At 37.5% G+C, this 26,509-nt stretch overlaps 1 protein-coding gene and 1 long non-coding RNA gene across 10 annotated transcripts in view; both read left to right on the top strand.

Moving 5' to 3' along the window:
* Positions 1–26,509, top strand: part of LOC134746679 (uncharacterized) — a 368,384-nt gene that overhangs the window by 184,760 nt on the left and 157,115 nt on the right. The window lies entirely within an intron of this gene.
* Positions 1–26,509, top strand: part of LOC134745605 (MAP7 domain-containing protein 2-like) — a 61,529-nt gene that overhangs the window by 22,078 nt on the left and 12,942 nt on the right. The window contains exons 3-12 of one of the 9 annotated variants that reach the window (XM_063679734.1): positions 11,175–11,377; positions 12,353–12,391; positions 16,091–16,182; positions 18,554–18,586; positions 19,484–19,579; positions 21,870–22,025; positions 23,009–23,332; positions 24,100–24,281; positions 25,586–25,696; positions 25,809–26,145. In XM_063679734.1, the coding sequence (XP_063535804.1) occupies positions 11,175–11,377; positions 12,353–12,391; positions 16,091–16,182; positions 18,554–18,586; positions 19,484–19,579; positions 21,870–22,025; positions 23,009–23,332; positions 24,100–24,281; positions 25,586–25,696; positions 25,809–26,145 (1,573 nt within the window). Of the gene's footprint in view, positions 1–11,174; positions 11,378–12,352; positions 12,392–16,090; positions 16,183–18,553; positions 18,587–19,483; positions 19,667–21,869; positions 22,026–23,008; positions 23,333–24,099; positions 24,282–25,585; positions 25,697–25,808; positions 26,146–26,509 lie in introns of all 9 variants that reach the window. The other 8 variants (XM_063679698.1, XM_063679716.1, XM_063679742.1 and 5 more) reach the window with 8 other exon arrangements.

Below are 26,509 nucleotides of genomic sequence, written 5' to 3'. Positions count from 1 at the left end.
TTGCAAAATCAATTAACACGTCTCGATTACGTACATCGTTTAATGGGCTCATGATTATGCAATTCCTATTTTGGACGGGGATTCTTTTGTACTACATAGTATGTTTTCTTTGTGTCAAATTATTAATATTCGTATCTCCTTGGATTTCACGGGCCTATAAATCCCGGTATTTTGATAGGCTTGCGTGGGGATATAGATCCAATACCTAGAGGCCCCTTGGAGAGCTTTAATGTTATGTAGAAATTAATAATTTGCGACCAATCATTGCTCTTAAGTTTATTATATTTTAAACCCTAATATTATTAGATACATAACTTTAAAAAAGCTTTTTAGATTCAAACAAATAGTTTACTCGTAATTAGGATCGAATGCCTTTAAGCCATTCTGGTTAAAAGGTGTCAAAGTCACATAAGTTGGAACATTATGTAAATTTGCATTTACAGTGTCATCACTCATCATCTAAAGGTATATAAAACAGCCTGGGCCGCTTTTAAAGTCGCTTTAGATACAAAACAATCAAATAAATAATTTGCGCATCGGTACATATTTTCTTTTAAAACATTCCGACGTGTAAAATACCAACACAAGGTAATTGCACACTGTTTTGTCTCGTGACGTCACGGCCTTGCTCTGGTGATGTCATCTCAGTTCTCACTTGTTTAGCCATTTAGATTTATCTTAGGCTTATGGGTAGTGCATGGTTTGCATTCCTTTAGTAGATTGTCTTTCATTCTTGCAAGTATTGTATCGTGTCAATCGTATCTAGTTATGCGGTATTATTAGCTGTGTTGGAAAACATTACGGCCTGTTATATGAATTTTGCACTTAAGTAATTTGAAGCGACACTAGAAGACTAGTTCAGTCTTAAAAATTAGTTTCGTAATACATATTTATATTAAGACGAGCTAAGCGAAGCGCAAGGGCATTACCTACCTTTTCTCGAAACCTCATACTTTGACTAAGGTGTAGAGTTTGTGAAGTTAGGGCTTGTAGTTAGAAGCGTTGCTCTACATGGGATCTGATAACTTTTTGACAGTGCGAGGCCTTATGGTTTCGCCTTGGTAACATTTTACATGAAAATGTTTTGGTGGGATTTATTTTCTTAAAAATATTTTTACTAAAACACACATTTCACTAATCAAAACAATATCAATCAAAGCATCTTGGCGGCACCAATCTCAGAAGAGGCAAAAAATATCAATCCGGTCTAATTGCGTAGATCGTAGAAGATTCCTTGTTTCAGTAATGAATTTCGCTAATTAACACTTTGCTTTACGAAGAACAGTATTGAAAACAGATTTCGGTTAATAATATTATAGTGTTAGGTACATACTTAATAGTGTTTATTCTAGAATACTGGTAAAGAAGCATTTTACTGTTTGTACAATTATTAAAAAGGCGAAATGACTGTAGTATGTAATAGGTATTTATCACTTGTCAGGTGACCGGGTCAACGTTACGTAACGAGTTTATTGTCAATTATGGCTCGAGGCTAGCTCCGATATAGGTATCTGTACGAGTATCTGTTGTGTGTATGTGCAGAAGTATTCGTGGATATACCACATATCAAGCTAGTCCCTTAATAATAGTTATTGTCGATTCGTAAATAATATTGGCACAAATACGAATACATCGATTACTAGACTAAATTAAACGTATACGACGATACTTTGTACACCAAACGCGTAAACAAACTTGCAGCAAATATGGACTAAATTTATTCTAAAATATGTAGTATAAATATGACTAGGTACATTTTGGGGACCTTTGTAAAGCCGAAGTCTTATAATACAAGAGCATCGAAATATTAATTTTCATCAAACAGCGTGATATTGCTGCATATTAGCACTTCTTAACCGCCTTATTTTTTCCAGTTCAAGACACACGGTTGCCTTTTAGGTAGATGTTCATAGGTAGGTTACATTATGATTTACGTGTTTGTTCTCATTGACACTAATTACAACGTACGAATGCGGTCAAGATCGCCTATAACCAAACGTAGAAAAGCGGTATATTTAGGGTCGGTTGCACCAAACCGTCGGTCACCGTTAAAGCGTTCGCTAAATTTTATTGTATGGAAATTTTCGTAGTCCTCTGCTGAGTGATGTTGATCAGTCTGTCAAATGTGGTTGGTGCAACTGGCCCTTAAAGTATTTTATTTATTTATTTGACAGCCATCCAATTTCATAGCATCACACATCAAATATTCTCAGCTTCCTGTAAAAGAAATTAAATACCAAACCCACTCGTACGTTAATGGCCCATACGGAAATAATCCCAAGCCGTTCTGTTGTAGTGCATCAAAAACATTTAATTTTAAACCCGCACTGCGTCAAGGAGTCGTGACAAAAATACACTTCCTTCAGGATCACGTACCAATCAAAGTTTGCCGTTGACAAACTCACAAACATCAGTAACTTCCCGAGAAACCCCTGTTTGTCTATTCCTGGATTAAGTTGGCGTCATTAGTTAACCCACGTTAGCTTTTCCATTGATGAAATTAAGTTCTCGTTTGATTTGTTAGAGGCTAGTGAAGAGTTAACTGAATTATATATGTTGGTGTTAGTGGATGCATTCTAGAATATGGGCGTTTTTTCAATCAGCGTCCGAAATCGAGCGAGTGATAGTTACTGAATCATTTTGAAAGTGTTCGGTTCTGTTTCTGTATCTGTGACGATTCTGATGGGTTTGGAATGTGATTGCGTGTTTGTAATAAATATAATATTTAGTTTACAGTGAAATTGGAGAAATGTCGAGGTTTTCACTTGATTACACTGAGTCGTTAAAGAGGGTATGTGTTTCGAGTGTCTTTTTAAACAAGCTTATGCAAGAAGTAAACATCTCTGTCTTGTGAACGTTTAGTTACCTCTTTATTTTAATTTAATAAAGACAGAACAAGGAGAGAGTAAAGATATTACAGTGGAACCTTGATAGCACGAATCTAAAGGGAAACGCCAATAACTTCGTGTTAATGAGGTTTCGCTTTACAGAGGGCATCGACTTAGGGAGGTTCTTATAGGATTTGGTTCGTCTTAAAGAGGTTTCGAGTTACAGAGGTAAAACGCATGAAAAATTCATATTAGAGAGGTTATTATACAAACGCGTAAAGTAGGTATAATCTTAGTCGTTTGCGAGTTACAGAGGTATGTTAGTACTATGTCATTACTGTGTCTAACGCAATTAAATTTCATTATTTTACCTTTTTCCGACGTTTCAACTAGGTTGCACTAGCTGTGGTCACGGAAGACGGATGTCCCAGCAGAATGTCAATTGAGATATTGGTAAACAACACTAAACCTAGTGCAACCTAGTTGAAACGTCGGAAAAAAGGTAAAATAATGAAATTTAATCGCGTTAGACCCGGTAATGACATTAATTATGTCAACTTCGAGATTTAGAGGTGATAAAACAATACGCCTACTTTTGTCTTAGTTATGGAGGTAAACTTATAATTTCGAGTTTTAGAGGTAAAAATTATATCGGATAGTCGTGAAGGGAAAATAAGTCAATCTAGAATAATTTTTTGCTCCCGAAAACCCCCACATAGCAAATATCATCGAAATCGTTCGAGCCGTTTCCGAGATCCCGTAAATACAAGAATTGCTATATATACAAGAATTGCTTGTTTAAAGGTATAAGATTTGTCAAAATAAATTCCTGTATTGGTCTAGAGTTCTAGAGAGAAGAATCCAAGTTTTTAGAGTTCCAACCGAAAGGTGACAACTGAAACCCTATTACTTAAGCTTACGCTGTCCGTTATTAACGATGCTCCAATATTAATACAATGCCGCGCGACGCTGTGCGGCGTAAGCACCATCGACAATAAGGTCCCTTTTCATAGAAAATGCCCCATATTATTAAAATTAATAATTTCTAATATTATCTCTACCCGTTTTCGACAGTATCCTTAAATTAATTTCAAAACGTCCAGGATAGCAGAATAATGTGCCTATTTTTTTCGTTTCTACTTTTTGGTTTCCAATTTGCACAGCCAATATTTATTTGCAAAAAAAGTCTTAGTGCTTAGGTTGCATTAGTCTAAAAATAGACTAAATGGAGTATCTAGACCGGCGTGAAAACGTCCGTTAGTGAAAGCGCGCTCTTGACATTGACACCATTACAGATTTGAGTTGGACCGGTCTAGAAAATCTATGAGTAAGCTGCATATGTTAGAATTTATCAAGATTAAAAATCTATCAATTATCAATTTAACCTACGTTCTTTTACTCATGTTTTTCATAAGGACAGTAAGCGACAGTTCATTTCGAACACTTAGACATACCTAACTATACTTAAACTACTTAAATAAAAATATACTGCTGCATTTTCCGATGTGAGTAATTGCACTGCAATACAATATTATATAGATATTATTAACGCAAAGAAAGTTAAATAATAAACTCATAGCTCCATTGCAATGAGGATATAATAGGATAGAGCAATACTGTCATAGTAAATTTTGTAACCACAGTAAATTCACTGCCATCTATCGACATACTTTAAAACTAAAAATGAAGATTTATAAAAATACGATAAAATGTATTTAAATATGGATAAATGATTTTTTTATTTGCATTCATTATTTTTATATGATTTTGACCCATGTTTTTCACTGATGTGCGTTAAAATTGTTAAATAACAAACGAAGCCGTCAACGCCCTCTATACGAGAGTAGGCCAAAGGTAGTGGCGCCATCTGATCGAGAATCAATTTTCGTGATTTTCGAGGCACGTTTTGTTCCTTAGACTGTATCCATCTATTACGGAGTTATATCTGGGGGCACAACCGTGCCCCCGCCAAGACGAGACAAAGGGCAAAAGGCAGTGCATATCTTTTCTCGGCACGTTTCGCCGTATTTTCGAACTCTCGTAGCTTCGTCTTGGACAATGCTAGAGAGCTGTAATTTTTTGTATACCATGTACTCAGTAGACTTATCAAAAAAAACAAGTTTTATTAAGCTTCCTATTATACTTAAAATTTTATAGTACCTTAATTTTCACTGTCCGAAACACATGATCTATCTTTGCTCCATTGTTTGAAACTGTTTTGAGAGATACATTTTCGCTCGCAACTGATGACGTCGACTGAGCTGAAACAGCTTCTTGAATAGCATTATTGTATAAAGCTACAAATAGAAAGATTAAAAAAGTAGATTTAAGTCGGAAAGCTAAACCGAACCTCCATAAAAAGTATGTGAATTATCATGCAAGATATAAAATCTTATTAGCGCTAAAGGGAGTGAGTGATTCAAAAGTTGATCGTCAGGAATTAAGCATTGTAACCAAAGATAGATATAACTCCGTAATAGATGGATACAGTCTTAGGAAAAAAGGTGCCTTGAAAATCACGAAAATTTGATTCTCGATCAGATGGCGCCACTAGCTTTGGCCTACTCTCGTATAGAGGGCGTTGACGGTTTCGTTTGTTATTTATAATTTTAACGCATATCAGTGGTGAAAGAACATGGGTCGAAATCATATAAAAATAATTAATGCAAATAAAAAAATCATTTATCCATATTTATACATTTTATCGTATTTTTATAAATCTTCATTTTTAGTTTTAAAGTGTGTCGATAGATGGCAGTGAATTTACTGTGGTTACAAAATTTACTATGACAGTACCGCTCTATAATATTATATCCTCTTTGATTGAAACTAACATAAAGTTTATTAAAAAATACCATCAAAATTTACCCAATTAATTTGATGTTTTAAGGAATGTAACAAGTCATAGTTTATTTCATAAACCCTCCTCGCATCTTATCAAATTCGCTAAAATTAGGACATTGTTTTATTTTACTTTATTCGGGATGCTTAGGTAGTGCACATATGCATATACATACGTTTGTTTAATGATCGTTCATCGGTAACATGGCCGCTATTTACAAAAGTGGCAATACTCGTGCTTACCTCAGGAGCTGTAATTCAAGCTCTTGATAATCCCACCAGTTTATTCCCCTCTTCATATCAATTGTTTATCGAATGTGGTCGTAACAATTGGTACACGCTGCGGGCGCTGCCAACGATCGATTTGGTACCGCTGACGTAACAACTATCTTGTATATTCACTCTTGTACTGGTATCCATTTTCTGATGTTGTATGTATTGTGGCAATTGGTTCCTACTTAGTGTATCTACCAAACTTATTTGTCTGTACTTATCGAACTTATAATTGCATACTTTGTACACATGTATTAGTGTCACGAATTGATCAATTATCGGATTAAATATCACCTTGGTTCGAAAATGATTTATTTCAGGCTATCGTCCAGTTATTTCAAGAAATATTACGCGGTAAAATAATTTGTGTCAAACTGTGTTCTTCGTCAAACCAAAACACTGCGATTCGTCATCGTATATACGAGTATTATAATTAAGTATGTAGGTGTATATCATTGTTACTTACGTTTAATTTCGTCTTTAGTCTGTTTTCTAATAAAAATACTAAGGCATAAATATTTCTTTTTAAAGAAAATAAAAAAAATTAGACCTGTGAAAGTTGCCCCATAAAACCCCTCCCTTTCCCTCTCATAGGTTTAAAAAACAAAATCTCGCCTAAGGACCCAGAGAATCAATATTCATGCATTACTGTTTATAGATATAATAGTGTACTATTACGTACTTGTTACTGTTGTATGTTACTGTTCTGAATTGACATGAAAAACTCTTAAATGTAATCTAACGTTGCATTGGTTTCTATACAAAGTTCATCATCATCATATATTAGTTAGATTCTTGTCGGTGGAGCGATTTCCATGTGTCGGTCCTCTGTTTTCTCCTTGACAGCCTGACACGACACGACGTTGCGTTTTTGTTTACTTGATCTATGTACGTTCTCCTTGGTCTCCCCCTCCGTCTCCTTGCCTCAACTCTCCCTTCAATGATGTTTTTGATAAATTCGTGTCGTATCAGGTGCCCAAGCATTTTTCCTCTTCTGTTTTCTATGGTTCTCAACAAACTCCTCTTCTCTATACCCTATGTGTAAAACCTCTTCATCCAAACAAACAAAGTCTTCATACAAAGTTATGAAAACCTAAATCAGGAACAAGATTACAACACCGTCTATAGAAATACTACCGCTTTGTATTTGAAGGAGTCGTCGTTATCATTAGTCTGCTATATATGAACTATAGTTGGTCAAACCAAATTAGCAGTAAATAAGAACAAAAAAAACTATACTCATCCTTTTCTTTCGGGTGCTAGTACTAGTGTAAGATAAAGATAGTATGATTCTCTCTGTCTATGTTTGAAATAAGACAGTCCTTTGACAAACTATAAATATAAGTCAAATGAAAATTCTGTTTCACAACAGTCTCAATATGTATTAACATTTTGGACTTGATTGTGATTCCGTAACGCAATTCAACATTCGACATTGTAATGAAAATAAACATTTCTGAACGTAACAAACACCATATTTACCTGTAGCAAATAATGTATTAATTATCACAAATGCAAGGAGGTATCATACGATACACCACTTCACTTTACGTTACATTAGGATTAGCCCATGACGGATCATCGTTCCGAACGCTCTCTACAATCTTTGGCATACGGGTTAAACTCTTAAGTGGATTTGAATACTTTTCACGGATGTACAAAAGTGCAAGGCCGTGAATTTCGTTTTATCTTAAAATAATACTTGCGATAATCATACTTATTTTAATACCAAGAATATCATTTGAAGAACCGTTTGGTCTGTACTGTCTGTAGAATAATTAATTCATAGGTTGATCATCAATTCATAGTCAAACAATATAGTAAATAGTTTTGATAGATTTTAAAATATGTACTTTAACTTCCATTGTATCTTTTCAAACCAGTAATAAATTTACGTTGTTTATTATTACGTATAAGTAGTTGCGTTACTATATGTGACCTAATAATTTACTTACATAATGTACTCAACCAACCAGGTGTTTTAATTTGTTAATCATCACTGGATTTCCTCCCCACCTCTACCTATTCTTGATGGTCGATGGCGATGAGTCTTAGCATCAGTTTCAGTTATCAACTCATTATCATTTCCTTAACAGATAGCGAATTATAATCGCAGTTTTAATCATTTATTTTTTTAAGATGACGCGAAATACTCGCTTTTGTTAGTTAATGTCAGTTTATATGGAACGATGTCAAAACAAGTCCACTTTTGTCCCTGCACGGTAATTATTGCTTTTTATATCACTTAATTATGATTACACCATAAATATTACCGTATTGCACCATAAAAATGTGGTGGTTAGTTAAGATAATTTTGTTCTTTTAAATCTTTTACCTACTGTAAGTACTTAGTGACCATATTGTTCATTTGTGTTGTCAGGTGTCAAATTAGGTATATGCAAAAATTATGAGACTCACCTGCCGGCCTAGCCAAGGTGACAATCGCTATCGCTTCGACAACGAAACGCTTTGTGTCTCTCTATCACTCTTCCATATTAGTGCGACAGTGACAGTTGCGTTTCGATCGCTTCGGAGCGTTAGCGATTGGCGTGTTGGCTACGCGGCCTGTATTCTGGACAAATTGGGTTCCGGTGCAGTGTTAGTCTGATAATGACAATTTAATAATGATGTTGCACAAACCGGTACTGTTTTACCATAAATTTACTTGTTGTCTTGGTACTTACATTGTATGTAAAAGAAAGGAAGAAAATAAACAATCTAATCTCGCACTTAAACTATCGTGCGGTTGTACGTCGTGCACTGTGCGACGTACAACCGCCGCGGACACTCGTGCCTGAGGATGGATTCCCAAAGAATCCGAAACATGTCGCCAAAAGCGACTAAAAATAAGAGTGAGTAAAAACCGTACTGATAAATATGTTCAATCTAATCTCATTGGGTTTATAGACAGAGTTGGGCAAAAATTATCTATTTACGAATAACCGGGAAGATAATTAAATCATCTTTTATTTGAAATAACTGAATAATCCGTCATTTGTTATTTTGAATTTATCTAGATCAGTTTCATTTTTATCTAGATAAATTAGTTGGGTTGGCTTTAAACAAAAGATGAATGTCAGTAGTACAGTCATGTAGAACTAAATGTGGTTGGGCATGAAATTGCAACAATAATTTTCTGATTTTATGAGCAATGTCAGTGTGACTGTGTTTGACCCGACGTGACATTCTATACAAATTTATTATTATAAGCTTACTTTAATACCTAACAAACGAGGTCAGTTATTTTCATCTAGATAATTTATCTATAAAAAAGTTGTCAACGCACTATTTGTGATTGAATTTATCTTCGAATAACTTTATTTAGAATGATTTTATTTGAAATAATTATCTAGATAAGAAATTATCTAAATAACGCCCAACTCTGTTTATAGATCATGGAATCTAGTTCTAGGGTAATATTTTCCGGTTTTAATATTAATATCAATAATATACTGTACATATAATTAATTACACATGCAAGTCATTCGCACTGTATTCCCCAACAATCGATCTAGGTCTGCACAACTTTCTCTGTTGGTAGTTTTTATATGGCTCACACTACTTTAAAACAGATTACAGCCCGTGCATTGAACGTCTCGCCTTATGTCACGTTGTATCCGTATTGATTTGTGAATGTTATTGTGGTGACTAATGTTAATGTCCAATTTTTTATGGAATTCCTTTAAAGGATTTGCCGCACTGGATACGTTCTGAGGGCAGCGGTCAGGTCAAACTTCCAAGTTCAAAGGTAGCTGTCAATGTTGTTCATACATAATAATGCGGGTTTGACCTGACCGCTGCCCGCAGAACGCATCCAGTGTGGCAAATTCTTTAGCGTTCATACTCTATCTATGGACTGTAGAGTTGACACTCATTCCATTTTCAAAACGTGGCGTCTATCGATTCCACTTCCAATGCACACCACTTGTGCTGCCGCATTCGCCCGCTCAGCATTCTCGAAATTTACATTAGATACCCTCCGAACGGACTGCCAGCGTGCTGACTTCGCGGTCTCCCCCGCAAAGGGAGGGTTATTCAGTCAGTTTGTCAATGTACTTATAATTAATAGACCCCATATCTTAATAACAAAACTTCCGTGAGACACAGACATATTAAATATATTAATAACGGGTCACTCACGTGTTTTAAGTCGAAAACGCTCGACACGTTTCACTCCGTACCGAGGAGCATCATCAGGAGCTTGCGTCGACGGTGACGGACCGGCGCAGACTGCGGGCCGCAGCCCTCCGCGCCCGATGACTAGGCGCGGGCGCCGGTGGCGCCAGGGGGGGCGAGAAACTACCCTCGTTTACGGCAATAATGCCAAATAATAATGTCAAATGATGGGTTGCACACAACACTCACTACGTCATTCGCTAATGGTTCGTCCACACTGTCCACCGACGTAATACCCAAAACAGAGGAGGTACGGAGTGAAACTTGTCGAGCGTTTTCGACTTAAAACACGTGAGTTACTAATATATTTAATAGACCCCATATCGTTTAATTTAGCAACGCGTTTTGATATTCCGTGAATAATGTTTACTTGTGTAGCAAGTAATTAAATCAAACACATATCAAATGAGATAAGCATACGATACGCCTCTTCTGTATAATAAACTAAAAACCGGCCAAGTGCGAGTCGGACTCGCGCACGAAGGGTTCCGTACCATTACGCAAAAAACGGCAAAAAAATCACGTTCGTTATATGGGAGCCCCACTTAAATATTTATTTTATTCTGTTTTTAGTATTTGTTGTTATAGCGGCAACAGAAATACATCATCTACGAAAATTTCAACTATCTAGCTATCACGGTTCATGAGATACAGCCTGGTGACTGACGGACAGACAGACAGACAGACAGCGGAGTCTTAGTAATAGGGTCCCATTTTTACCCTTTGGGTACGGAACCCTAAAAACGAAACTATTATTTGAGATTATTTTCTATCAATCGCATGACTGTACTTAGTTATAATTTTAAACGAACACGGGACTAAATCGCCTAAAAACTTGCGTTTATTTATGGCCTGACGTTTTGAACGTGACGTTTCGTTCGTGGTCACAGGCAGCCTCCCAGCCAGTGACCAAGAATGTAACAATGGGCCATAAATGAACGTAAGTTTTTACGCGATTAATTCCCGTGTTAGTTTAAAATTATGAGTGAAAATCGTGTTAGTTTAAATCAACGTAGGTACTCAGTTAATCTGACCTACACAATCTGTTCTCAACAGGTAGAAGAACGCAAACGAGCGATATGGGAGGCTTCAGTATCGCGACGCGAAGCGTTGCTGCAACGGGAGCGCGAGCGCACGGAGCGTCTAGAGCGCGCGCGTGCCGCTCGCTCGTCTCCCCGCTCCGCGTTCGCCTTCGGATCGTCCACCCCCCGCCTCCTCGAGCCGCTCGACTCGGCGGGATTCTTCTGGGCCGCGCGCAGGTATGTTAGGCGAACGGTTGCTGTAACGTATTAGGACTTGGCATATTAAGAAATAGAACATTGCTTAGCGAAAAGGCCGAATGTCTGTCACATATTTAGAATAAAGTAGGAAATTCCGAGATGAACTTACTAATGGAACTTATGATTTTCATTGTATTCGTTTCTCTTCAATGTCCATTGTTCATTATTCATTTGAGATCACTATTGAATATAATTTTCTCTAATTTTTTAACGAATAATGAAATTAAAAACGTTCTTTAGGTATTTGGTTACAGAAAATTTTGCATGTTATTTTAAATAGTTCCCTTTTAGCATTTTAAAGAGCTAGAGATGTTTTAAAAATTGTTAGTTTGTTAGCTAGAATATTCAGGTTTTTTTTTAGATTGATTAAAAGCTGTATGAATGTGTCATTGTACCCTTTTTACATAAAATTCTTTGAAGCCAATTATTAAGTTAATATTATTCATATTTGTGCATCTGGCTCGCACTTATATTCGCTAGGTACATTACTGGTGCTGCCATCCTTTTGTGGGAAAATCTTACGGAGAAAAATTTGTTCAAACGGCTGCCGCTAATGTGCAACATTCCATAAGATTACGTATGTTTGTGACAACCCTGCACCGACTTCGCACGTTGCCAATAATACTGCCGCGAGCAAGATGCACACCTATCAATTACAAATTGTGGAGATTTTTCGGAAATTTGACGAGGTGTCATAATGAAAGTGAATACTGGCTGGTATAAAATTGATCTATAAACTATTTATACATCTTTTGATTGAGTTATTATGTATTTTTGATTCCAGCTTTGCTTATTTCTTGGGTTATATTTCTTTATCATTTCTTTTTGGTGACGGTTTTATCCCGACTGTTATTCTGTGCACCCCAGTGATAACAGGACAACCCCTGAAAACCGATTTTCTGTTTCACCGTTTAATTTCTTACTAATCTTTTTTTTGTGTTTTCCCCACTCCAGTACCAACCCCATTGATCAGATGAACTTTTTTGAGTCACTGTAAGCAGTTTTTTTTTTGTTTTTTGACACGTGTTTAGAGAATAATTAATACTAATTTAGTTTGATTTTGGCTCCTTAACTGTACTAATTATTTGTTTTGTGTACGTTTGAAGATTGTGTGTAAGTGACTAAGTATTTTACCCTTCATTTTGAAAGTAAACAGTAGATGTTCGATTCTGCATGCCACAGACGGATATGCACTTCAAAAATAGATATAATATATATAAGTAGATTTGAACTGCCACGAACACATATTTAAGAAATCGAGACTGACCACATGTAAAGCATGTGTTCTATTTACGTTTCTGATATCACAAAGCTCAAATATATAATCACACGCATACAAGTCCCGTTTTCTTAAATAAAATGTACCAGTAGTCGATACTTTCACTATTATAACCGCATACGACTAACCATCATTGCATTAATTTGCATCAGAAGTATTTTACTTGTGTAACGTAAATGATTCTTGTTTTTACTTTACTGACATAGTATTTCTGAACGTTAACTGTATCAAGTAACAGTTGATCTAACATAAACTTTAAACTTTTTTGGCAATTTTCTAACAAGTCGGTCATCTGCAATATATATATAGATACTCTGAGCTAGTCTTTATAAATTATTATTTGCATATACACATTGCACTAACGACACACCTCTCGAGAGTGAGCGCGAACCACTCTTATTGGTATCCGATCAGAACCTTTTTTTATGTTTCTAAATACGCTCCTTATTGACCTTATTCTAACAACAGCATGTGAAATTCACTGAAACAAGATTATCGGCGATCTCTTATTTATATTTTATAGACTGTACTTGTACAGTTATAATGGACGTTTCGAACTTATATACTTAAAACAAAATAAGGAATTTAGCACAATCGGAATAGGACAAACCTCGATACTACTGTGTGTACTGAATCATCAGTAATTAAACCCTCCCTAGTTTCTGTTGAAGTCGCAGTCGAGTAAAATGTTGATATTGGGGTAAATCATGTACGAATGTATCGACATAAGTGGAATTCATATTCCTCCAAGTTTCCTATTCAGAGAATGTCCCCTGGAAAAGAAAGCGCTAAATCTGGATTCAGCAAGCATTTTCTCTAAGAACATGTATTTTTCCGCAAAAGTGTCGAAGACTTTTTGTGTAGAATTTAATCGGCTTTAAGGTTGCCTTACATCATATTGTCACAGATAACTTAGATTCCGAGTAGAATGCAAGTAGAATGCGAGGCCGGGGCGGGTCACTAGTGTTTCAATATAGCCATTTTTGGTCAGGGAAATATGAAAACATGATCATGGAAAGTCAGCGAAAAGTCAGGATGTTTTTTTAAAGTTTATAGTGGACACCATGAAATTAAATATAAGCGTAAGTCTGAACATCAATACCTATAAGGTTGTCGTGATAGAGGAAATCTTTGTTGTACGTATGTATCACCATCGCTACGGAAGATAAACTATTTTGTACTGAAAGTAAAACATATTTGTATGTACTTTAATCTGTACTCATCACAATAGATATTCCATAAAATCAAATAAATCAATGCCTTACGGATGTAGAGGCAAGTTTATAGGTAGGCTAATATATTCGTATCCTGCAAGGACCCGGCTGATGACATAATTGCCATGGTCCGGCGACCCCGTGACGTCAGCTCCTATTGTCTCAGTCCCATTGTTTCAAAACAGCGACCTTAGCGCGTCAGATTTTTGACAATGGTGAAATTTTTATGTAACTCGATTGTGGTATATTGCTGCTTTGGCAGTTCCTGTTTTATTTAAAAGGTTTTTTTGTAACAGGACAATAATGGTCAATTAAAGAAAAAAAAAACGGCGAAAATTGCGGCTAATACGAATACATTGAGTTCCAGCTTTATACATTAATCAAAGAGAATTGATTGTAATTTCTAATAGAGAGGTAAAAAAACGTGCCCTTAGTTTGACAACCAAAACAGATGGCGCTGTACTGCGCCATATATTTTTGCGGTCACTGAATTGTTAAACGTCAACTTTTGACAATCAGAGTTACCTGTCAAATTTGAACACAAAATTATCTTAGATTTTACGCATCTTATTCAATCAATCAATCTTTGATTGATTAAATAAATTAAGGTTACACTCTTGGGTGTACTATATTCGATTGATGTTTAGTAGTGATACTCGTATTTGTTGTAAAAAAAAAACAACATGGTTTTGCCCATACCTGTCAACGTAACAGCCTCGGCTGATGAACCTAATGAACAATAAACAAATGTTCATCAGCCGAGGAATAAATTGACGTAATATTAATATGTACTTTATATTATTTTTTATGACAATCGTTACATTTAAAACTAGTTATGAAACTAGAAACTTAATGGTGACGGTAAAATTGGGAGCTTTTTTGTATTTTAGGGTAAACATGTGTGCTTGTCAGATTGACAGTTTTTTTTTTATATTGGTTGTTTTGGCAAGGGAATAAACTAACGGTCCTCGTTAAATAATTCTTGGGTAGGTATATGTATATATTTAGTGTGGACTATTAACTCTATAAGCGCGCAAATAAGTTTAAAAATCCAATTTTATCATAACGAATTAAGTAGAATTGACTAAGAGCGTAAAATAATATATTGTAGCTATGTTAACAGTTCATGTTCAGAAGCTTAACAGCGTTTGATGTCGTTTGATCAAAAGTCATCAACGTCAGGAGTCTAGATATAGCATTGTATCTTATGTTCTTAAGATTTAGCGGCGTGTTAAGGAAATGTTTTCCTTTACTACCTACTGTAAATAGTTTACAAACTGAGACCGACCTATACAGCAATTAATAGCATAGCATGAATAATCAAGATTTAGTACTTTTTCTAACATGTGTAGCTTAGAACTAACTACAATTTTTTTTTGAACGTCAACTGCTCCTAAAGTCGTCACGATTTGTCACGGACACAACTCCGCTGGCAGCAATAGAAAATCGAGCCATATTCTCTCAAGGGAGATTTATATTCTGCTGCATTTGGCCGGCAAATCACTTGGTCTTATTTGCTTAAATAGTTATGAATACATCTTTTCTTTCTAGTTGCGCAAATACGATCAAGTAATAAGCAGTGCCCGGAATTTTCGCGGCAAAACACTGTCGCAATCTTGCTAGAGTTAGAAACATTTTTTTATCGATATTGATAGTTGTGTAATAGAAGAAAAATACGGTCAACCAAATAAAAACAATATTTCAAAAAATAAATAAATTGTGAGGTTTGTATAAAATTATATACAATTATATAAACAGTCACAATTAGTATACATAATTTAATAGTATACATAAAGACTTTATAGTTTTAAACGAAACTGTTTACTCCCAGAGAAGTTTGAGAAGTTAATGTTTATCTACTACTATCATTATTACAAACCAAATATATAATGTCATGTGCTGCTATGTGTACTGACGTAGATTTTTTTTATTTGGTAGGCCATTTTTTTCTTCCATTACCGAACTATCGATATCGATAAAAAAATATTTCTAACTCTAGCAAGGTTGCGACAGTCTTTTGTTTTGCCGCGAAAATTCCGGGCTCTGCTTATTATGCAGTGGGTATTGACTTTTGACGCTCAAAAAATTATCCGGGTTCTCAACCGCATAAGTGGTCACTTATCTTAGCATGGTTGTCGGAAAAACGTAGCGAGTCATCCAAATCAATAGCACTATAGTGTGTCTTTGTATACATTCCAGGGCGGCATCAACAACTAATGTGATGTTCGCGTCTGCGCCGCTCACGAGGCGCGCGTCCGCGCTGCACCTCGACTCAGACAATGATAATAAAGGTAATTGCAAGCTGTACGTTTATAATGTAAGTCAAATCGACTGCAGGGCTCTCTTAGTGGAAACCTTGGTGGGTCCGACTGTTAAACCCTAGTTTGCAGGACTGGCCAAAAGCGTGACGTTGAAATATACTCGGAGAAATGTGGGAGATAGGTATAGTTAGTACCAATTTTTGCATGAATTCCCTATACCTTATCGCTTAGCGTTGTGGCCATAAGGTTAAGCGTACACGCTCAAAAATTTCGACATCTATATTTCGCTTTTTCGCTAACTATACAGATAAATAAAAACAGCCTTACGTTGATTTTGTATTTTAAAAATTAAAAATAATGCAACGAATGTCAAAGATAAAATTGGGCGTGTACACAAAACTTGATTGTTTAGCTGTAATCGTGGAAAACATAAAAAAATCATGGTAAAGCTTGACAAGATACTTTTGACCCTGAGATAGTATCGCAATAAACAGCTTGCACATATGGCAATGATGTGCGCACGTCATTTATAGTCAAGAATGTCAATACCGGTAATGTCTGATGTCAACGAGCAATTTTAAAACATGTTCATTGGAATGATAGGCAACCCTTCGCCCTTTTTTGATATAGGTACATATTTTATTATATTCAAAATATTTTTTCTTGTACCTATGGGGTTCTACCTACTAGCACCTGTACGCGCCTATACTACCTGCAGTGTGTCTTCGTGTGAGCAAGCGCTTATTATTGACACGTTCTAGCAGCTCCTTACCGACCGCCAATAAATTTTCTCGTTAATAAGACAAGTCGGTGAATTTCTCCTTAAATAAGTCAGTTCGAAGATGAGTTTGCTTTGCTTGAAGACCTTTGCTTTTTTACTGTAACTGCATTGTGAAAATTTGACGTTATATTTAAACAAAGCAAGTAAACCTGTTGATTCGAGCATATTGTTTATATTTTAGCCATTTTTTTGGCGTCAGATATTTTACAAATGGAGTTCTGCCAGATATTGAGGTGTTTTTAAGCGACTTTCCGCTATCGGATTTTTACAGGTTTTTCGCAAATGCATATAATACACATCTCAATTTAAGCTATCGACTTACATTCGTTCTAAACTATTAAAATCTGTCCCTTCTGTATGCGTCGATTCTGCATTGCAAATTTTTCTTTTTACTGCATTTTTTTCTATTCTTTATGCAACACAATATTGTTTTTACATTTCTGTAGTGTGAGTTATAGTCGTTCGATTTGTAGCTGGCCCCGAACGGCTTATCCTTTGTCTATTGTTAATTTGTTAAGTAAAACCACACGTGCTTACTACCTGCATAAAAAATTGTTCGGTCACTTTAGCCGGTTATTGAATTACAACTCATATGGAAATTGCAATAAGATTCAAAATGAACAAATGGAAAGATATTTTTCACCTCAGCAGCTCGAACAAGCCTACTTTCGTCACTCCCTGGAGTGAGGAAAGTGCGACTTTCCTCACTCCAGGGAGTGAAACAATGTAGCTTTTTAATTTAGTGAAGGCCATGAACTTCATACTTTTATTACTTTTTTTTATGGTATGGTACGGTACGGTACGGTACGGTACGGTACGGTACGGTACGGTCCGGTCCGGTCCGGTCCCGTATCGTATCGTATCTTATCGTATCGTACATATTATAATACTTTTTTTTTCTGTTTATTCTGTGTAATTCGAAATACATTTTAACCTTTAATATGTTCTCACTACTGAGGTGAAAAATTATGTGTGCAACACGAGAGCAAAGTTATTTTACATCTCGTGTTTTTGAGTCCCTCGCTACGCTCAAGATTCTACCTTAGAATCACTCGCTTCGCTCGTGATTCAATTATAGAATCTTTCGCTTTCTCGGGACTCCAAATAAACACTCGCAAGAAAAACCAACTTTCCTCTCTTGTTGCACAAATAACTATTGCGATTTCTTGTGTGGTCCCTCTACGGTTACTGAGTGCCGGCGAGTCAAACGCTACAGAACCAGTCTAAAATGTGTCATCGCGATGCGTAAGAAAGGCGCGTTATCGGAAAGCACACCTACACTGATTTTTTGAGCGTTGGACTAGCCCGCGCTCAGGTGCCAATTAGAATTAGAATTACACGACCGTTTTTTGTAAGTAGTGGCACGTACTGTTTTACTTAACAATATACAAAGGATTAGCCGTTCGGGGCCAGCTACAAATCGAACGACTATACATACTTGTTCTTATGAGCCCTAAAAGCATGGTTATTTAAGCATATATTGTTATTATTTTCCAAGCACTCCCGAAATCTAGGAACTGTAGCATTGTATGCAACATTCAACAAATGGGATCAAAGCTCCAAGCATGTCTTAACTGTCTAACTAACCATTTATCGTGTGAACCCTTTATTTCAATGCAGCTTCTATAGGATTGAGGATGTTTACAAGTTTCTGTAAGTTGACCTTATTCTGATAAAATTTTACTTATGTGTAATAAATACCTACATATAACTTTTGAAACAAAATATCAATTTATGTAATAGTCAGTGTCATAGTAAATGTATAGATGCTCCCGTTTCTGAACAGCGGCATTAATCGAGCGCGGCCTTGCAATGGATTAGAAGAGATTATATTAATTCGTTGTAAGACTCGAGAAGTCTTACCTATGTGACGCGTGCAATGGGCAATAAAATACAATAAAACTGTGACATAGCAGAGTAACTTAACAAATTCAATTTCATTTTTATTAAAAAAAATTTTTTTTGTTATAAACAAGTAAAGACAACTTGTTGCCATAGACGTAAAATACCAACAGATCGTTGTTATGTAACATAGATGAGAAAGTTTTATTAGTCTACTATTATTACCATTATTTCTTAGGCATACGTTTTGCGGGTCTTGTTTATCTTAACATTTGCCTCTCTTCTCCACTGACATCAATCGGAATATTTCCGAGTTTTATAAGGTGTTGTGATACCGGCCTGATACCTACACCTTATAAAACAAAGTCCCCCGCCCCGTCTGTCTGTTTGTATGTATGTATGTTTGCGATAAACTCAAAAACTACTGAACGGATTTTCATGCGGTTTTCACCTAGCAATACAGTGATTCTTGAGGAAGGTTTAGGTGTATAATTTGTTAAGGTTTCGCGTAACCCGTGCGAAGCGAATATCGTAATATAAAAAAGACAAATACTTATTTTTTACCAGCCGTAAAGACATGTCTTCTGTTGACGCAAGTGAATTGTGAACGTGACGTTAGGTACTCGCAGCGCACAGCGTCAACAGGACAGCAAATCCCGAGCATTGTTTCTATTTAACTGCAACTAAACCCAAGAATCCGTTATCCAGACGAACCCGACCGACAGCCACCCGTAGCCATGTGGTCGAGCGTGGCGCGTCGCCGCACCGACCTCGTGCCCACGCTACCCGCGCCGCGTGCCCCAGGTAGAGCCTACTCCATGACGCGGCTCGACAAGCTGCCGTCGCGTCCACTCTCCGGCTCTCCCTCCATGCACCACCTCAACAGGACCCGTAAGACTTTCAGGAGCCGAGTTTTGCTGGCGGCTTCGCTTTGGTGACTGACGCTAGGGTAATAGGACGACGCTATGGGTTTTGAGATTTGCTTTGCTTTGGTGACTGACGCTAGAATAAGTTAAACATACGCTTTGTGAAGGCGTTTTGATTGCCGCTTACCAAACTGACTCTTAAATAGCGGATGATCTGAAAAATCGTACCTACGCCCATTTATATATTTTTTTAATTTAATGTAATATGTACTCAAAATCATCAGTTCTTTCAATCATAGTAGCTATAAAATGTTCTGAATGTTTTGTACCGTTCAATCCATTACCATCAATACCATCATAAAAGGTACCTACAGGGTGGGCCAGTGATAAATGCATTTTAATTTTTTTTTAGTAAATAATCAATTTTTATGTTATTAATTAAAAATTAGAATTAGAATTTGGGATAAAGAAATAAATTTTACGTTTTAAAAATTAAATCATCTAGATGTCGTCCGTAGCGGTTGCGGCACTCTTCCAGTCTTGCTTGTAAATTTTGAAAGACTTTCATTAGAAGTTGCGGAGATATTGATTGGATTTCTTGACGAATATTCTCCTTTAATTCTGCTGTGGTTGTCGGATTATTGGAGTACACTACTCTTCAAGTAACCCCACAAAAAGAAGTCTGCCGAAGTTAAGTCAGGGCTCCTGGGAGGCCAAGCAATGTCACCTCGCTTCGATATCAATTATTGAGGAAACATTTCACGCAAAACTTCCAGGATCACGTTACTTGTATGGCAGCCCCGTCTTGCTGAAACCATGTGTTGTTGTTGTAACCATACGATTCGTGAAGTTTCGGAGCCAGGAAATCTCTTAACACGAAAGTCTTGTTAAGTCTTTGAAAATTAACAAGCAAGACTGGAAGAGTGCCGCAACCGCTACGGAAGACATCTTGATGATTTAAATTTTAAAACGTAAAATTTATTTGTTTATCCCAAATTATAATTATAATTTTTATTTAAAAACATAAAAAAACTAACCCATTGTCCTACAATGGGTTCGAAAGAATTTTGAATCTTGCTTCTCTTTGGTGACTGACGCTTGTTTAATATAATAAGAAACTTTAGAGATGTTTGAAAGTATTGCGTGAAAGGTTCCTTGCCTTGTTGACTGACAAATTGAAAGAATAAGGCGGCCCTTTGATTGGTTTGAAATCATTGTAAAAAGCTCTTCTGTTTTACAACTTTACGCTAGGATAGAAATGATAAAATGCAAACATGCGGCTAAATATGTTCTAAAGACCTACGCTGATTCCAAATGACTGTAACCGTCGCTCGCTATTGTTTTGGATGAAATACATGTAACATATAACCTTGGTGTGGTTGTGTAAAAGCTTTGCTTTACTGTTAACTGGATAAAAAGAGTTAATTTATACCAATAAAAGTACCTTTTGAGACATTTCAGGTTCAGGAAAGGAAAGGTTCAGGTTTCATCTTTCATCATTTTTTTTTTCATTTGACTTAATGTTTCTCATCTTTCTTCAAATTCTTGTAATAAAATGTCTGTTGTCATTTAACTTCAAAATTGTGGGTTTCTATTTGGCTACTGTAAATCCTTTATTGGTCACTTCTGGGTTGTTTTATTCGGCCCTTTCACGTTGGGTACAAGGTGAGCCTATATCTTATACTCTAAATCCACCACTCTTGAATCACGTAACTTCAAAACAAAGGTAAGTTGGGATCTAACTTATTTTTAATAATGCACTGGGTATGTGTACAGCACTGTAATTGTAGTTATAAAATTGTAAATAATTTTGTAATGTCTAAATTACAAAATATCCAAAATCCTCAGCCCGCTCCTTATAATTATATCTCTTTCCGTTTCCACAATTTGATTCTACTGTAAAAATCTTTCATATTGTAACTACAAGTGTACATTACGAATACGAAAATACGCAAACAATTACAATTTAGCATTATCAAACAGGCGTATGTAAAAATACGACAAATCTGGCGTACAAACGCTGAGCTATGTAACGCTACCCGCTTAATCCGCATTTCCTCATAACAATACTTAGTTAATTTAATACCCGTGTATCTACTCCACTCTAAGAATCTATCTTGCTGCGCACAGTTTGAGAACACCGTGAAATCCCAGTCCTACACCCGTCAATCTACTCATATTCGTAGTGCCTTTAACAAGTGGTCGGCTCACGTGTAAATACGCCACAGAGCCGCGGTCGGGCGACACGACGCCGGCATCGGGCTCGCGGCCCGCCAGCGCGCTATCCGGCGCCGCGCCCGCACTCGCGCCCGCGCTGCGCCCGCGGCCCGTGCGCAAGCCCCGCCCCGCCTCCATCGCCGGCACGGGGGTCAACACGCCCAGAGGTGAGCCCGCACACCGGGGCGGATCATGTCTCAATCAATATTCATGTCCGTTTGGTACACAATACGGGACTGCGTTACAATTCACTTTCACAAAGTAGAGCACGAATCCGTCATTCAAAATTCGCTCCTGGCAATGAAAACCAAATTTACTCTTTATTGTGCGACGGTCCTATATTGCGTCATCTTACTCGTTTAAATTTTGTAAGAATTGTGTAAATTTATCACCTATTATTGACTTCATGTTTCAAGAGAGGCTAATCCTGCGTTGGAATTAGTTAAGTTGTAATTTAGATAAGTAATTTTAATTAAAGTTTTTTTCATGTTAGCTGTGCTTTAGCTTAGCTGTGTAAATAACATGAATGTTGAATGTTTCCCTGTTTAATTGTCAGTGTCTGGATGTTGTATTACTTAACAATACCATGGTACTCAATACTCAGATACTCACCCTATTTACCCACCCGTAGATTTCTTCCAAAGAATGAAAATTGTCTTGGTAATGTAATGTTGTTGCCCCCTGTTGTTGTCAATTGGTGTTTTTTTTTAAGCGCATTTATTACATGAATAAATAGTAATAGCACTAATAGCAGCCCACATTTCACCGAGTAATTCAACATTATTTAATACTTATCGGGTGTGCTGTGTCTATCGTCTTGATTTTGGAAAAATATACCGGTTGAGTTTAAAACTGTTATCTCTTTTGTAGTTTTAATTTCGATTTTATACGCGATGTCGACTATATTGTGGGCCACAACTCCGTGCCGCAGTGGCCGCTACTGGAAAAGACAAATTCTGTGCTTAAATTTTGTATAATGTCAAACTAAGCCTACGACGAACTAAACTGCGCGATTATCAATTTAACATACCCGACCTCACTAAAAATGTTGGCAGTATTCCGAGGGGTGGTGTATATCCTCAACCGCTATCGTTGTCCTTTTGATATCGTGTATGAGATAACTTAACGGGTTGGTCTTCGGATGTGACAGGCGGGTTGGACACGAACAGCCAGAGCGCGGCGACGACGCCGTCGGTGTCGCGCGACAGCACGGTGATGGCGGCCGCCGTGCCGCGCCGCGCGCACACCACGCCGCGCCGCCCGCGCCCCGCCTCGCTGCACGCCTCGCGGCCAGGTAACGTTGTGTACTGTGTGTGTGTAGCCAGCCACAGGCGGGTGGACGCGAACAGCCAGAGCGCGGCGACGACGCCGACGGTGTCGCGCGACAGCACGGTGATGGCGGCCGCCGTGCCGCGCCGCGCGCACACCACGCCGCGCCGCCCGCGCCCCGCCTCGCTGCACGCCTCGCGGCCAGGTAACGTTGTGTACTGTGTGTGTGTAGCCAGCCACAGGCGGGTGGACGCGAACAGCCAGAGCGCGGCGACGACGCCGACGGTGTCGCGCGACAGCACGGTGATGGTGGCCGCCGTGCCGCGCCGCGCGCACAGCCGCACACCGCGCATCAATGTCTTCGCTACAAAAAGCGTAAACCATTAATAAAAAACCGGCCAGGTGCGAGTCGGACTCGCGCACGAAGGGTTCCGTACCATTACGCAAAAATCACGTTTGTTGTATGGGAGCCCCACTTAAATATTTATTTTATTCTTCGGTAATAACGGTTCATTAGATACAGCCTGGTGAGCCTGGTGACAGACATACGTACAGACGGCCAGCGGAGTCTTAGTAATACGGTCCCGTTTTTTACCCTTTGGGTACGGAACCCTAAAAAGTATCGTAGATGCAAAGTATGACTCATGATAATGATGAAATAGATACAACACTGTTGAATAACTACCCTATTTCATATACTACAAGGGTCTATTTAGTACGGAACGTTTGAGCTTTGACTCGGCTCACTCCGGCAAATGGGCTTTATAGGACCATCTGTATCTGGTCTGTACATAGGTACAGTCAGTCTTTTCGCGATGAATGTGGTTCTAATGTAATATAAAAAGTTCAATATTAAACTTTAGTTAAAACCATTAATGTTAGTTCGTCAGCGTCCACTACCAAATAATACAATGCCTGCAGTCGTTCCGGGGCTAAATGTTCGTATAAATAAATTGCAAATGTAAATTGCAGCTGTCGCAGCCCCCAACGCCTCGCCTATAGCGCCGGGCGAGGGCAAGCCGCCCTTGCACAGAAAGCCAAAGCCCTCCAAAGAGCATCCCAACCGCAAGTCCACGTCCGCGTCGCCCGGACGCGCGCTCTCGCCCGAGCCCCAGCACTCGAAGGAGCCTAGCCAGGACAAAGATATTGTCAAGGTATAGTTGCAGGCATTATTGCAGAGGCCGGGAAACTGCAATTCGGCGATAAGTTTCGATTCTCTCAGTTCACTTCGTCCGACAAAGAAGACGGATCCACGAATCCTATTCCTGCAAGATACAAGATACAAGAAATTTATTGGTAAAAGTCAATGTTTTACAAGTCAGTAAATTTTAGGTAGGCTGCCGAGGCATATTTTATTTTATTTATTTGGAGATCCAACAGCTGACATTAACATAAAAATTATAGTTGATACAGGAAGCCAATTATAGGAACTCACAGGTAGTGACATGATACTAAACTAATAGGTACTATACTAAGGTTGCGCACTATCGCACCCACATATGTGAACAGAGCGTATACAAATGATAACTAATAATATAGTGCTTTTCTCCAAATATTCTAGGAAATAAGGTAAAATAGGCATTAAGCATCACTCAAATCGAACCTTCGTATCAAAAACAATTTCCCTCTAGTGTTTTTTTAAGTTAAAGGCACAACACAACTCATACTGCCATTCAATATATACCGACCTTCATGTCGTACGACCTAGGAAATAAGTATTTTTATGTGTTTTTATGTATTTTTATGTGTTTGTGTAGGTAGTTTACTAATGTAGTTTTATAAGTGTCTTGTAACTAACAATTTATGGATCTCGGCTATCTGAAAATAAATAATTTTTATTTTTATTATTTATTTATTTAATAACATTTATTGTGCATTCATTCAATATAATTGACTAGTTGTGCAAAAAAGCAGTATGTGCACGCCTCAGATCCTTAAAATAAAATTAAAAGTTAAGTATGTATGTAATAGACAGTGTCTTTGATTTTGTTAAACAGTATTCGCACGATCTTACTCGACGGTCGTGTAAGAATCCTATAGCTTACAATGATAGCTGACCGAGTCGTGTAGACGCGGCCGGGGCTATAATAATTGGCTGTTTTCATTGATTTTTCTTAGTGGATATATGTTTAAAAAAAGTATAAACAATACAGTAATTAACTTCCCGTCGGCTAAAACAACACAATAATGTTTTTTAATAAAAATAATGTTAATGTTTAGCAGCAGTGAAATACGTTCTGTAAATGTAGCTACTAAATCTTCTTCTTCTACCTAGCGTTATCCCGGCCTTTGCCAGGGTCCGCTTTTTCGTACTAGCCTTTCTCCATTTTGCGCGATCCTGGGCGTCCTGTCGTGTGAGCCCGTTTACGCTCATATCGGTTTTCACGACATCGAGCCATCGCTTTTTTTGTCTGCCCTGGGGTATGTAGCTACTAAATAATCTCGTTAATATTTGCAGCAAAAGCCGAGTGATAAGAATCACGTCAACGCGCACGAAGTGAGTCAAAAGCTGGAAGCGTTACAGATACAGAATGGAAATGAAAATGCCAGACAGCCACTACACGATAAGGTACGACTTTATTAATTTGTGAATAAAGAGTTGGATAGATAACATAACATGAACAGTTTTATTAAAGTAACTTTTGTAGGTTTTTTTTTATTTTACTCCTTTTTTTCTTTAGGTTAATGAAAACAAAGAAAACCAGAATATAAACATAGTCAATCCACCGGTTGCGGTAAATAAAGTAGAAGAGGCCAAGCCTGAAATAGTAGAAGTACAGAAGCCAGTCGAAGTGCATAAAGTAGAAGATAACAAACAAATTGTAGAAGAAAATAAAGAAATTGTAGAACAAAAAGTAGAAAAAGGCAAGGAGAAAGTAGAACAAGTAGAGCAAATAATTGAAAGGCCTGAGGAAAAGAAAGAAATTGTTGTAGAAAAGAAAGAAAAGTCAGAAGAGAAGAAAGTTGAAGAAAAGAAAGAACCGTCCCAAGAAAAGGCTGAAGAAAACGAGATGACAGGTAAGAAATATTTACAGAAATGTGATTGTAAACTCTACTTATTAAGGATTTTACGGTGTTTTGTAAAAATGAGAAGATATCTACATCTCGCAACGCAACTATTTGGAATCCGTCAATATACAGGGCTTTTTTAACCATTAGACATACTATGAAATGTTAATTGTAGAGACATGAATGAGACTGAATAATTTTTATTATAACGCTTCGTAGTCTAAAAGCGAGCTCGACACTGACGTCGACCGCCATACATTTCTTTTATGGTCCCTCTACACTATCGGCGATGATAGACGATGACTAGCGGGCACGATAGTGTAGAGGACATACTCGGCAGTCCCCGCCAGTCATCGTCTATCATCGCCAACGA

This window comes from Cydia strobilella, chromosome 1, assembly GCF_947568885.1.
Source record: "Cydia strobilella chromosome 1, ilCydStro3.1, whole genome shotgun sequence".
NCBI lineage: Eukaryota > Metazoa > Arthropoda > Insecta > Lepidoptera > Tortricidae > Cydia > Cydia strobilella.
Note: the sequence above shows the minus strand (reverse complement) of the source record. Positions and strands in the feature narration are given on the sequence as shown.